Below are 14,139 nucleotides of genomic sequence, written 5' to 3' on the forward strand. Positions count from 1 at the left end.
AATTAAGATGTGGCATGATTGCCAATGAGACAAGTCACCACCAGAGACGTAATGATGTGAAAGTTGACAACTATAGGTCAGCAAATGACCTTCAACAATGATTAATACCCATACCGCATAGTAAGCTATGAATACTTCATATATCTTTAAATATTAAGGACCGACCATATAAATGTTCATATATAAATTTACAAGCAAACATAATATTTCCTGAGGTAAACTATTTTTGCTATTAAAATATATCCTTAAACTTCTTTCCATGACATTATTGTGGTTTCATGTATACCTATTTTAATAAACGAAGATTTTTTGGATAATGTCATTCATTGATTCTGTTTTCTTATAGTCAATCTTTAGTTGTTCGATTTGCCTAGCTGTCAGCACGTATCCAGATTTAAAAAAATCCAAAGACTTCTTTGAAAATATAAATAAGTAGTTATTTTAGAATGCAAATAAATGTAGAACTTTCAAAGGCATTGTGTTTGCTTTGGCGAATATAGTTTATAGATTTTGTTCTACAATTTTTCTAATTGTTTATGGTATGTATGTATGTGTTTGTGTTAAGAGTAAATGTGTAAATGGTATTAATTGAAATCACCAAACTCTTTTTCAATTAATATCTTATTTTTCTTATCTGTATTAATTTTGAGTAGGATTGCTTTGACGCTTAAATAATCAATATTTTGTATTGTAGTATAGAAAATTTATACAATAACACAAACTGAATGCAACATTTTATTTTGTAAAAAAATAATAAATAAGTGTTCAACGTCTGGATTTTGGTGATATTCTGTACATGTTCATCGTGTGTATCCATTAGACGGCCTTCTTCGACAAATCATGTGACAATTAACAGTTGCACAGTATTTGTTCGTTGGACAATCTCCATCACGATGGCACTCTTTTTTGCAACCAATTGATCCACTTACTACTGACTGAGAAACGACCCCTGAACCAGAAGTACGTACTGATCCACCACGTCTTAAGGAAACTGTGTCTAATACATCAAGTCTACTTCGTCTAAGGTTGGTTGCGTCAAGAATATCAGAACCTGCATGACCAGATATTCCACGACTTCTACCTATTGTTTCCAAATGAGCTTTGCTAGATAGGCCCAAATCCCTGGCCAGACCAGATGAACCAATTCTGCTGCCAGAGGATAAATGACCATCATTACTCGAAACTCTGGTCAAGCCAGATGACAAACTTCTAATTATTTCCCTCCTTATAGAGTCGGACAATCCAGATGCACCAATTATACTTCCAGAAGAAATTTCGACGCAGTAGCTGCTACAACCATTGTGAATACATTTATGTCCTGAACGACATAATTTATCTCCTCCACACCCATAATGACAGTTACTGATAATGTCATCGCCAGATAAAGCACGTGAAATACCAGCTGAGGAGCCTCTAATAATTTCAGTTACAGATGTCCTGCCTCCAATAGAACCCCCAGAAAATCCTCTACTAGCTGATGACCCGCGTGATAAAAAGTCATTGCCTATTCCATGAGATGTTCCAACTGCTCTTGATCCTGCTCGTCTGTTTGCATCAATTACATCCAGTACAGAAAGGGATCCAGCACCACTACGCCCGTTTATGTCTCTCCCAACTGTGTTTTCGACCTGTAAAATCTTCTTCACTCCATGTTTGTCTAATGCATGCTTTTCTGTTGGTGAATAGGCTGTAAGGATAAATATCGAACTATTTTTACAATATTCACAAATCAAGTAATACAAAATACAATACAGGTGAATTACTATCTGCATATGAATATCAGGATATATGTAGTAATTGCAAATAAGACAACTATTCACCATACACCAAAGGATGGTGTAAACTTGTAAAACCTTCTTCACTCCATTTATATCTAATGCATGCTTTTCAATGGGTGCATAGACTGTAAAATTAAATATCTCACAATTTATATAATCTTTATCAATAAAGTAATACCATAAACAATACAGGTTAACTAATATTTACATATTTATATAAGGATACTTGGTACAATTGTCAAAAAACAATTATCCACCATAGACCAAAAGTCGAGGTTGTAAAGAGTTGCAGATATCGTTCGGTTTCAGCACTGAGCAAAGCCCATACCTTATCGTAAGCTATTACAAGACCCCTATGATAAAATTCAAAACAATTCAAAACACAAAACCATTCGTTTCAAACTTTTTTCTTCTAATTTACAAAAAATATGCAGATTCTCATTTTTTTATATAGATCAGACTGTTGGTTTTCCTGTTAGAATGGTTTTACACTAGTCATTTTGGGGGCCCTTTAAAGCTTGCTGTTTGAAGTGAGCCTAGGCTCCGTGTTGAAGGCCGTACTTTTACCTATAATGGTTTACTTTTACAAATTTAGACTTGGATGGAGAGTTGTCTCATTGGCACTCATATCACATCTTCTTATATCTAGATGTTGGTACTATGCTTTCTTATAATTATGTACGAAAGTTATCTATGTTTAAGAACATTTCTGCGGTAAGATATTTAGATTTTATATACACTTTGAAAACACTTTTGTCAAACAGCTTATATATATCGAAATGTCAAATTAAATAATTTGCTTACCAGTTACTGTCATTGTGGTCAATGCCATCAAAAAGAATATGGTCTGGAACCTCATCATTTTTAAGAATTCTGAAATTTACAGGATAATATCATTTCTAAGAAAATAACAATTCACATATTTAATTTTAATACGAATCATTTCATGGAAAAAAATAGTCTGACTTTACTATACACCTGCAAGACAGTAAAATTAAAAAAAAATATACTCTTTGAGGCTAATATTTTCTTTGGGAGGTATATAAAATGCCAAAACAATTTTGATACTAAGCCAACATGAGGGGTGTGTTGTGCTTTTTTTGGAGCTACAGGTTGTTCAAATTGAGATGTAGTGGAAGGATTATACCTGAAGAAGGCATGTGAATTAAAAAAAAAATCTGAAAGTCGATAGAATTTTTAAATGAACATCCGAGACAGCCCTTATCAAATGCATTCTGGTAATAAAAAATAGAAAACAATTTGAGAAAAGAAGGAAAAGGTGCCAATATTTCGACCGTTATGATCTTTTTTAAGGGATATCTTCGCAATAAGAAAAGAAAAAACCAAGCTGAATGTGAACAGTGTGTCCTTAAGAAAAATATAAACGATACTCAGGTTTATCAAATCATAAGACCGCAAGGAGACTGGTGCGATCTGTCCAAACGCCTAGAAAAATGTTTGTCTGATATTGGTGATTGGATGAGTGTCAACATGCTGAAACTTAATGAAGACAAAACAGAATTAATCATTTTTGCACCAAAGCATCAGTTGAAGCATCTTTCCGATTTCCGTCTGACATTTGATGGAACTGTGTTAAGCGACGTTTCTTGTGTGAAAAATCTGGGCATGTACTTTGATAAAACCATCAACATGGAACATCAAGCCAGTGCGATCACTAAGGCTTGTTTTTACCAAATTCGGAATATTGGTCGAATTCGATCTTTAATTTCAGTAGAATCCTGTAAAACACTAGTATGCTCCCTAGTTACATCAAGGCTGGACTATGGCAATGCATTGTTGTACGGTACTAACACCAACATTATCAGTAAGTTACAGCGGGTCCAAAATACAGCAGCACGTTTGATTACACGAAAAAAGAAATTTGACTCAATTACGCCTGTTCTAATATCGTTACACTGGCTACCCATACATTACCGTTGCCAATATAAACTTCTTTTATATGTGTACAAAGCCCAGAATGGCAAGGCTCCTAGCTACCTTCAAGATTTAATTACGCCTTACAAACCCAGTAGATCCCTCAGGTCGGAAAATTGTATGCTCTTACATCCTCCGAATGACGTCCGAACGAAAAGCTACGGTGAGAGGCGTTTTGACAAGGCTGCACCTACACTCTGGAACAGTTTGCCATCGTCCTTGCGGAGTGTAAATTCTTTGGATGTTTTTAAAAAGCAACTCAAGACTCACTTATTTCGGACTGCTTTTAAGGATTTCTTGTAGATTTTATATACTTTTAATTGACTGCTTTAGTTTTAGACTGTTTTTTTGTATATTTTAGGGTACATGCATTTTTCATTTTTAGTATTTTATTAATTTTTATATGCTTGTTTGATTCTTGTAAGTTGGTGCTTTGTAATTTATGTTTTATGTATTTTTGTATTTTATTTATTTTCAAATGTGAAGCGCTTAGAGTAATTGTTGTTATTATATAATGCGCTGTTATTGTATTTATTATTTATTATTATTACCAATATTCATGCAACAGATGCGCATGTCGACTATTAATGCATTTAATATAGTGATGCTCGAGGCAATATTTTAAGACTCAAAATGTTATACTAGGGTTGAAGAGCTGAATAAAAAAGAAAATAAAGTATAGACAAATCTGGGGAAAAATTCAGAGCAATAAATCGTATAAATGAAGCTTCAATCTATACCACAACTTTATTTTTCAGAGAGCTTATGTTGAAATTACAAAAAAGAAAGATATATTAGATATCGATTCACGAAATAACAAATAAAGAAAAGGGGATTGAAGCAAAATATACATCTCGAACTTGCATAACATACATTGATTGTCAAGTTTAAGAATGAAATAGACATTTATTTTTTACACTGTTTCAACTTCAGAAAGGAACATGACTTTGTATACTTATTATCGTCAATCTATGAAATAGTTAATTCAGTCAGATTTTCAATTCTGGTAGATTTTAAAAAAGCGAAAATCAGTTGTGGAAATGAATTATACTCTGATGCAGTACTATGTTACTGTATCTTATACTAAATTACTTATATCAATACGAAAATGGCGAACAATGCACAACGCTTTCAGCTATATAAATCCTTTATGTAAATCTTTATTAACTTATTTAATATCTTTGTTACTATTGCATTATTTATGTTTTGTATATTTATCAAATTTTTGTATGCTTAATATTTAAAAATTTCTTACCTTTGTTTCAAGCGATTGGAATTATTTCTAATGAATAGTATTTTAATGCTTACAAAATGTCCTTTTATACCTTTTTTCAATTATTTTGTTTATAATACACATGTACACAAGGAAATTTGTAATTAACCGCAAATGATGAATTCGTTAATTATATTTGAAACTTTAAATGTCATGCTGTCGTACTTTTTAGAAATTGCAGAATATGTCTATCTAAAGAAATGTACTTAAGGTGAATAACACATTTTGTTTCCTCCTACATCAAACATATGTTCCATTACATCATAAAACATGTATGTATTTTGAAATATTGCTTTCACCTATTAATAATGTTCTCAAATGAACGCATTGCATATTTGGTAGAACCTAGAGACTTGTACAGTTTGAAAAAAATAGTAAACTGAAGTCGTATATTTCCTTACAGACGATATGTTTATTTCTTTAAATTGTTTGGAAAACCACGCGATGCTTGCTAATTATTTAACATGACGTTGGAAAAATTATCTAAGGTAGACGATTTTCAATCTAACAACAAGTCTCGCAATTTGTCTGCACATGATTCACTAGTCTTGTTTGAATCATAAAAACAGGGCGCAATTAAAAATCAATTACGAATTTAAAGAAAATGAAAACCAAGAATTCCAAAAAAGTTCCGTCAAATCTGGCTACTGTCAGCTTTGTCTTGGGGTAAAACTAAATCCTTCTTGATTTGATGCTATTCTACATTTTTTGTTAATGTAAAATTTCAGACAATTATCTTTTTTTCTCAACCAAAGTAAGAAGATTACTTGTTAGATGATACACACGATGAAAAAACGTCTCCCAGCAGTAGTTTCGACCTAGTTGTTGTAGTACTCAGCGACACGATTATTGTCTAGTCGTTACGGGTGCTCCCACGCTTCAAATATCGTGAACAGTAAGATCAAGAGCTTTTTCTTACTTAAACAAAACCCCTTTATCCTTTCAAGACGATTTAGAGCTTAAAATAATATGTCGACACCTGTCTTTTGTCGAAGACTATATCTTACCCTAAAGATATCTTTTGCTTACTTTTGTCGATGGATTGCTATCTCTTAGACGTGCATCCACATCTTCTCATTCATAACTGTCTCACTTCTGATCTAGGAATCTTCATAGTAGTTCAGCAGACGTTCAAACTCGTCAAAGATACCCGGTTATAATTTAGTACGCTAGACGATCGTTTCATCTACATAACATTCATCTGTGGTGATCGAAATTAAAATTGATGGAAGACCAGATCAAATGCAAAACTGAAGAGCATTTAATCATTTAGTCAATGTGACCATCATACAATTCAAAATCTCATGTTATTAGACATAACTTTGCCTTGTTCTAAATGTTTTATCAATCAAACCTAAAAGGAGATTAAACAAACTTTTCTATCTACATTTCATTGCAGCAGCTGCAAATTAACTCACAGATAGATATGGATCTTGCATAACATTTTTGGGATTTCATTTTTGTTTGGCGAGACAATATTATAAACAAGTATAAGTTGAGAAAGAAAAAATCTTCTGAAATTTCATTTCCATGTTGAAGTTTGATTCGAATTTCATGCAGCCATCAGAAATAATGTAAAGTAGTTTTCGATAACATCAATTCTTAATATTTGCATCAATTTAAAAAAACTTATCTTGTTGATACATTTGCTGGGCAACATTACTTATACCTATTCCGAGAAAGAAGGAATATATCATGTTTGATACAGACAATCACTACTTTGTCTTCTTTAAACATTGGGAAATAGTAACAAACAACATATTGAACTTTTTTCATTGTTGAATACAAACAAAAGAAATATAGTTAGTGTATTTATTACACCCTTGAATTTTGATAGGCGATATCCCTTTGTTGATGATTTATCAACTGATTCAGTGAACACCATAGGCTACGGTAAATTGTGTGTTTCTACTCAGGAATGGAAAGTTGACAATATTAAAACTTAGAAATCGATTTTGTTCAATCTCTTAATTTCCAGTGTTAATGCGACTCTTTCAGATTTTGTTTGTACCGTGATTTGTAATTTTTTAATCGAATAATGTGATTTGACGATCAATTAACTGTTGTTGCTGCACATCATTTCAACCAGCATCAATCAAAGACAACAATCTAGATATGAAGCAAACTTCATCATCTTAAAAAAATAATAAAAGAAGCAGAGATACCACGGGGACATCAAAAACTCATCAAATGAGAGAAAAATGAGAACGCCATTGCAAATAAAAAAGAAAGAAAGATGACGAAAAGACAAACAAGTTGACAAAACACTACATAAGAAAAAGTTATAAATAAACAACACGAACCCTACCAAAAACTTACACATCCTTGAAAAATGTGAAATGTAAGCACTCAATAACAAATAAAGGAACACGCCAATTTGTGTGAAAGAGAAATCAAAATATTTTTTAATTTGTTTTCTTCTTCTCTATATATACATATTTGTTTCAATTCTGCTTCATATGAGCTATATAAGTAGTTTTGATTAACTTATTTGCATTTTTGTTGATTTCTTCAAAATGTTCCTTTTAACGTTATTCCTAGATAGTAACCATTAAATGTTTAATCTGCACGTCAAAATTGGTATTATAAAACAGGTCTGCACAAAATGCATTGTAGTGTATATTTGTGTCATTACGCCCTTTGTAATAATTAAGATATGTTTTTTTGTTACAATTTCTTTATTACACATTTTCTGTAACATGTTACTAATTTAACAGCTTTGAACTTAGTATTCTTCAGATTAATTTATTTTTTAAGGGAAGCACCATTTTGAAAGATATAACTTAATTAATTATGTTAGTATTAATAATATAACTTATTCAAAGAATATATTATAAAGATATCAAATATCATCAATATGTTCATTATATTTGTATATTTCATGTAAGAACAATTTTCTTGGTGTCATGGACTTAAGAATGGCAAGTATATTTATCATATAGAATGGACTCTCATCCAAGTATAACTTGAAATATGAAGGATGAGAGTCATTCTAGTAATGGAGCCTGAGGCTCAAGAGGATGTTACTATAGCATTCATTTCCCGATGTACAACGAGGCATCTCATTTAAAAGAGGTCAAAATCCTTGACCTATGGGTATGACGTAGCTATACCTAGCTATAAATACTGCGGCTATTACCTGTGCCAATCATGATTCAAAGTTTGTTTGTGCAACCAAAACAATTGGGATGGGCAAACAGTACCCTCCAAACTGGGTGGGTAAATTGTAACATCCTCTTGAGCCTCAGGCTCCATTACTAGAATGACTCTCATCCTTCATATTCCAAGTTATACTTGGATGAGAGTCCATTCTACTAATTACGCTCCTCGGCTCTTCGAGGATGTTACTATAGCATATTCAAAGTGTTGGCACAAACAAGTAGTTCCCTGAACAACTAACAGAGAGCAAATCAGAACTTGCTGAATCAGTCCAGAATATACTGGAGACTAAGATAGTTGTCAATCTAACTTAACTTTCTGACTTAATAATAAATATAATCTAAATATTAAGGTAAAGTACCAATATTGATAGTCTAGGTATAAAAAATAGTTTCCAAAACATTTAAAGTAATTTTGAAAATGAAAACACAACAAAATGTATATTTCTCTCAATATATTTTGTAGTCTGAATTTCACTATTTTCAAGAATAATAACTTATTCTATACATTCAAGACAAATTTTCTTAACTATATAAAGAGCATAACACTCATACCACATCTTCCTATATCTATATAACAAGTTTTGAATTTTCAAAATACCATTTGCCTGATACTTGCTTACAAACCATTATTTGTATATCTAAATATCTACTGACATATTATTCGGCAACACTTTTCTTAAATATTTGAAAGTGTTTAATTCTTTAGCCCTTATTTTTGTACTCTTCTAACATGACACTCTCTGTAGTTCAGATGTGTATGAACAAACAAGAATTTGAAGACAAATTCAGGAGACAGTAGTTTAAATAACGATGTAAACACAGCCAGATACAGATTTTCATTAGAATTCTGAAGCTTTCAATATTATGTATACATGGTTTATCTAATATTAATCCATGGTAAAATATCTAGTATATTTACTAGCTAAAAACTGTCACTGCAAGTTCTACAAGTATTATCTCTTTGCATGACATTTGCAATTCAGTCTGTCTTTAATATTGTAAGAACAGAAAAATTGATTCAAAAGCTCAAGTAAGCAACGAAAGCTTCAAATAGTGTTAATATTCATAACTTTAACATAACTTAGCAATCAAAAACTCCTCTCTGAGTCATATTAAAAAGTCATAAACAGGTGATTACTGTCACACTAAGGTCACCTGTTAAGTAAAGGTTGACTTATTTAAAACTACATGTAGATTTCAAAGATGAACAGCCTCTACTGTAGTTCTTATTCAGGACACTTAATAAAGTGACTATATTTACAAATTTCTTCTTATTCATTTGTATCTGGAATATACCTACTACAATATAGTATTTGATGTCTGGTTCAGTAAATTTACATTCCATGTTTGTTTATGACAATGAGTATATGTAGTATGTGAATAATATTAATATATCAAATAATATTGATAATAAATTGAATCTTAAAGTACAACACTTCATACAGACTAGGTCTACGTATACATACTGCATCTAATGTACCATTCTGAAGTAAATCATCTCAAAAGTATCATCGTTATGATATTTCATTAAGTATAAACAAATTATACAAAAAACAGTGCAGCTATTTAATATCTTATGTTATAAAATAAATAGAAAATCAATATATCCAGAATTAAAACTTGATCCGGCGTGTTTTAAAAATCCTAAGATTTAAGTAATACTGTTCTGTGAACACTCATCTGATAATCTGATAATTTTCTTAAAAAGAACTGGAGAAGGGTTACAAAGTTTATACTTCATTGAAAACTGTAACATTTGAAAATGACCTTCACCCATCCTGATATCCATACACATGTTGGATATTGAAGGAATATAACTATTACTGTATATTAACCTATATCAGTCAAGACTTGAACTGCTCCTTTGTACAATATGCTTATGATACATCTTACATGTACTATTTTTCTATATATACATCTAATGTTATATATGGCTATGTTATATTTAGAGCAATATAACTACATGTAATTAAGGAAAGTAATTTTTATCTGAACTGAAAAGAAAATTCAGTGTACATATACAAAATATTAGTATGTAATTTGCTTTGCAAATTCTAATGCTTTATAGAATACTTTGCATTTTTCGATGGAGCATAAAAATATATAAATGATATATAATATATATATATATATATCATACCATGAATATGTCAATTCTTATAAACTGATGATACAAAAGCATCAATATAGCAATTCTATTTCAAGTTCATGGAGTCTAGAAAGATCACCATTTTCAATTTTCATTTCCATAATTTCAATAATACAGATGCATAGATGCAATATTATCATTTGATTATCATTATAGAAACTTTATAAATTCTACATAAATTCATGTAATACTACTTTCTTCAGTATTTGCTATCTGACACGAAAAATGTGTAGGAGATTAGTCCCCTAAACATTATATACAATTGTTTACAGAGATATGACTTAGCCTATAACAAGGCAACACTTAGTCACATAAAGATTAGTGATGCACATATCTATTGTTCATTATAGTATTCTTTTATAAAAAGGAAAATATGTCAGATATTTCATGTCCAACATCAAAGCAAAATTTGCATGTTGAGAGAAAAATCTTCCTGTTTTGTATAGTTCTTTAACATTCATTGCTGCTATATATATTATACCTTATCATATCTAGTAGTATCATTACTGAGATTGTAAAGCACAATTTGTCTTATCAAAATAAGCACATTTATACAATACTTTCTGCAAGTCAATATAGGACTTTTGGAAAGAATCTTCCTTCCTTGGCAGAATCTAAATAATTTTTATAGTTGTATCTTAAACTATATTTTACAGTAAAAAGTTGTTTACTATTACTGATACCTTGTAGACAACAAGATCAAGATCTACAATTGTGTTCTGATTAATGAGAACAATAACTATGAACTATTTCTTCAGAAAAGAGTAACTGTTTACCTATTATAAGGCTTTGTTTGTTATATTCATAATTAATGTTATAACAATGCCAAGATATAAGACTGAAAAACTCTATTGTCTTATTTCAACTATATGAGGATATCTTTAATAAAGATATGGTAATAAATGTACATGAATGTATCATTTTACAAGTGTCAAATAATTTTATTCATAATATGAAATCTACATTGATGAATTTCAAGGCAATGATAAAACCATCCAATGGAAATTATTTTTTATTTCCTTCCACACTATGCATACATATATGGAAGTTTTTAACGACCTTGACTGACTATACAGCCCTTGCATGGTCGGTAACACTACATCATAAAAATTATCCTTGAAAAAAGGAATTTACATCTGACCAATGCAGGTCAATCATATAATTTTTTCAGAAGATCCTATGATCTTTCTTTTTTAATATTTGATATCAACTAGTATGTTTTGATATGTTGGCATCACACTTCTCACAATTTGCAACATTATTATCATATTGTACTTATTCTTTTTCAAAAGAAAAGAACTCATGTTAACAATGAGCAATGCTCCTCTGCTTTAATTTTTGCCAAGATAAAGATATAAAATCTTAAATCATAGTAAAAGACATGAGATTAACTTCATGTACAGAATTATGCAACAAAAGTTTGCATTTTTAAACACTGCATTGTTGCAGATTTTTCAAACAATAATAATTGTTTTACTATTATTTTCTACAGTATGTTTCTACCTAATCAATTGTTTGTTAGTGGCATGTTAAATGCTCTACAAGGAACTATTCATTAAATGCTAATGTTCCCCCTTCGACCTATTTCTGGTCATGTTTGCCGTGATATTCCACTGGCCTCTCAATATTTAGATATTTTAAATATCAGTCACATAATATTATTTCTGTAAATGTTTCAACTGTAACACAGTTTTATTATCTCACTAAGAACTTATTTTGAAGCCTTAGATGGCTTTGTATATTACAGATATACATATTCTGTACATATTCTTGATAGTTTCAACAATATTGTAAGTTCATTCTGAACTGTTGTCACATTTATGACACACCAAGGACTTATAAAAGTCTCTAGGCTCATTAATTGCTTTGGACAAATAAGCTTTTAAAAATTAGCTATTTGAATATTATTTGATATAACATATCTTTAGCAAAGGTTATAGATACCTTAGATTGGAAGTGGCACATAATGCCTTCCGTATTATCACTAACTTTGTCTATTTATAGTAACACACATACAGGTGTACATATCGACAAGTAGTCTAGCATAATATTCCAATGCTACATTACAGTTTCCTATATTGGAATAAGAAATGTTTTTTAATCACAATATTTTGTGATAATAAAATCTCAAGTATATTTGCTATATTTTCTATAAATTGTACGTCACTACGAGGGTACATTATAGCAAGAATGTACGAGTACACCTTCGTACATTTTGCACTTACCTTGAAAAAAAAGAAAAACATTCTACACATATACTTCTGTATAGAGTTTCATTCGACGTGTTAAAATAACTACAATAATGTATCAATTTATTTAGACGAAAAAATGTCAAAATTATTAAAAAGTGAACGTTCGGTCCACCATTGATTACGTGATAAGCACCTGTGTGTTACACACCACAGTACACGTGTATTTTTAGAACAAGGATTAGAAAAAAGAACAACGATAAAATACATTGTATTTAACGAACTTGGATAATAAGTTCTCAAGATAACTAATGTTTATAAAACATTTTTACTGGAACAACGTTCTCAGTTTTACAAAATCCTAAAATTCTGGACGTCGTCACAGATTATAACGAGTTAGACACCTCGCTGCTCGAAAAATAATATGATTGGCACAGGTAATAGCCGCAGTATTTATAGCTAGGTATAGCTACGTCATACCCATAGGTCAAGGATTTTGACCTCTTTTAAATGAGATGCCTCGTTGTACATCGGGAAATGAATGCTATAGTAACATCCTCGAAGAGCCAAGGAGCGTAATTAGTAGAATAGCATCATTCTCAACACAACTATCAAACATTCTCTCAAGTATGTCCATAACATATATAACTTTACATCCGTGGATAGACTAAGGCAACTTTACAGTAGTTTAACTATGTTCAAATATATAGAGACCTGTTCGTGACTTCTCAATCTGTTGGTTCTAAGTACATTTCCTTGTAACTTAAGTTAAACATGGTGTTAAAGACTTAGTAAATTGGTATATACTTATATGAATTAAAAAATCTTACTTGAAATGCAATTTTCAGCCAGTCAACCACATGAACCAGTTTAACAATTTGTCATCTAGTAATAACACGAATTACACTTGTTGATCAATGTAATTACATAAAAACGTATGGATTTTTTACTAAGAACATCCCTCATTTAACTTGCAGAAAAACAGAGGTGACAAACTTATTAATGAATTAAAGTTTTTATTCCGCATATATTACTACCAGTCCGGTTGGTTTGAGCTGTATTCAACAAAATTGTATTTGGACAAAAGCTGTGTGTGTTTTCTTTGCTAGGAATAAATCATGGAATGAAATTAAGTAAAGTATAAGTCAATGTAGCAAGTTGGGTTCTGTTATAGCTTTATTACCACTAATCCAGGCCTGATCAGAAAGAACATACAAGAAAGTAGAACGTATTTAAAACAAAATAGTTCTACGCATAGCTGTTGCTTTGTCAATAAGACAAAAATATGGGTTATTCTCATTCATATGAAATGAAGGCTAAATAACCTGAGATCACTGTAGAACCCATTTTGAAAATTTCTTTCGAATGATAAAAAAATATCAGTGAAACTAGAATAAATAAGACAGCATATTTGCCCAGTCGCTCAAATCAGAAGAACTCGTACTTGCAAACTTCCGTGAACCCTAATATGCAATTAAAGGTATATGAAATTATACAAAACAAGTCAGGATAAGGTATCGTTTTGACATTCAATGATTGTCACTTTATTTAAGGCGTAATACCACCATTGATTTCCCCTATTAGTCGCACTTTTCAAAAAAATGGTGCAGAATTTATCTTTGTTTCAAATAAAAAATACTTGGCATGAGTAAAG

The 14,139-nt window shown here is 30.9% G+C and overlaps 2 protein-coding genes across 2 annotated transcripts in view; both read right to left on the bottom strand.

The window, feature by feature from the left end:
- The window catches only part of LOC127720392 (uncharacterized), a 173,104-nt gene that overhangs the window by 135,559 nt on the left and 23,406 nt on the right, over positions 1–14,139 (bottom strand). The window lies entirely within an intron of this gene.
- LOC127720415 (uncharacterized) lies at positions 722–2,647 on the bottom strand. Its single transcript, XM_052226998.1, has 2 exons — positions 2,583–2,647; positions 722–1,687 (listed from the first exon to the last, which is right to left on the bottom strand). The coding sequence occupies exons 1-2, from the start codon at positions 2,638–2,640 to the stop codon at positions 801–803; spliced, it is 945 nt and encodes a 314-aa protein (XP_052082958.1). The 5' UTR covers positions 2,641–2,647; the 3' UTR covers positions 722–800.

This window comes from Mytilus californianus, unplaced genomic scaffold, assembly GCF_021869535.1.
Source record: "Mytilus californianus isolate M0D057914Y unplaced genomic scaffold, xbMytCali1.0.p SCAF_1, whole genome shotgun sequence".
In the NCBI taxonomy this organism is placed as follows: Eukaryota; Metazoa; Mollusca; class Bivalvia; order Mytilida; family Mytilidae; genus Mytilus; species Mytilus californianus.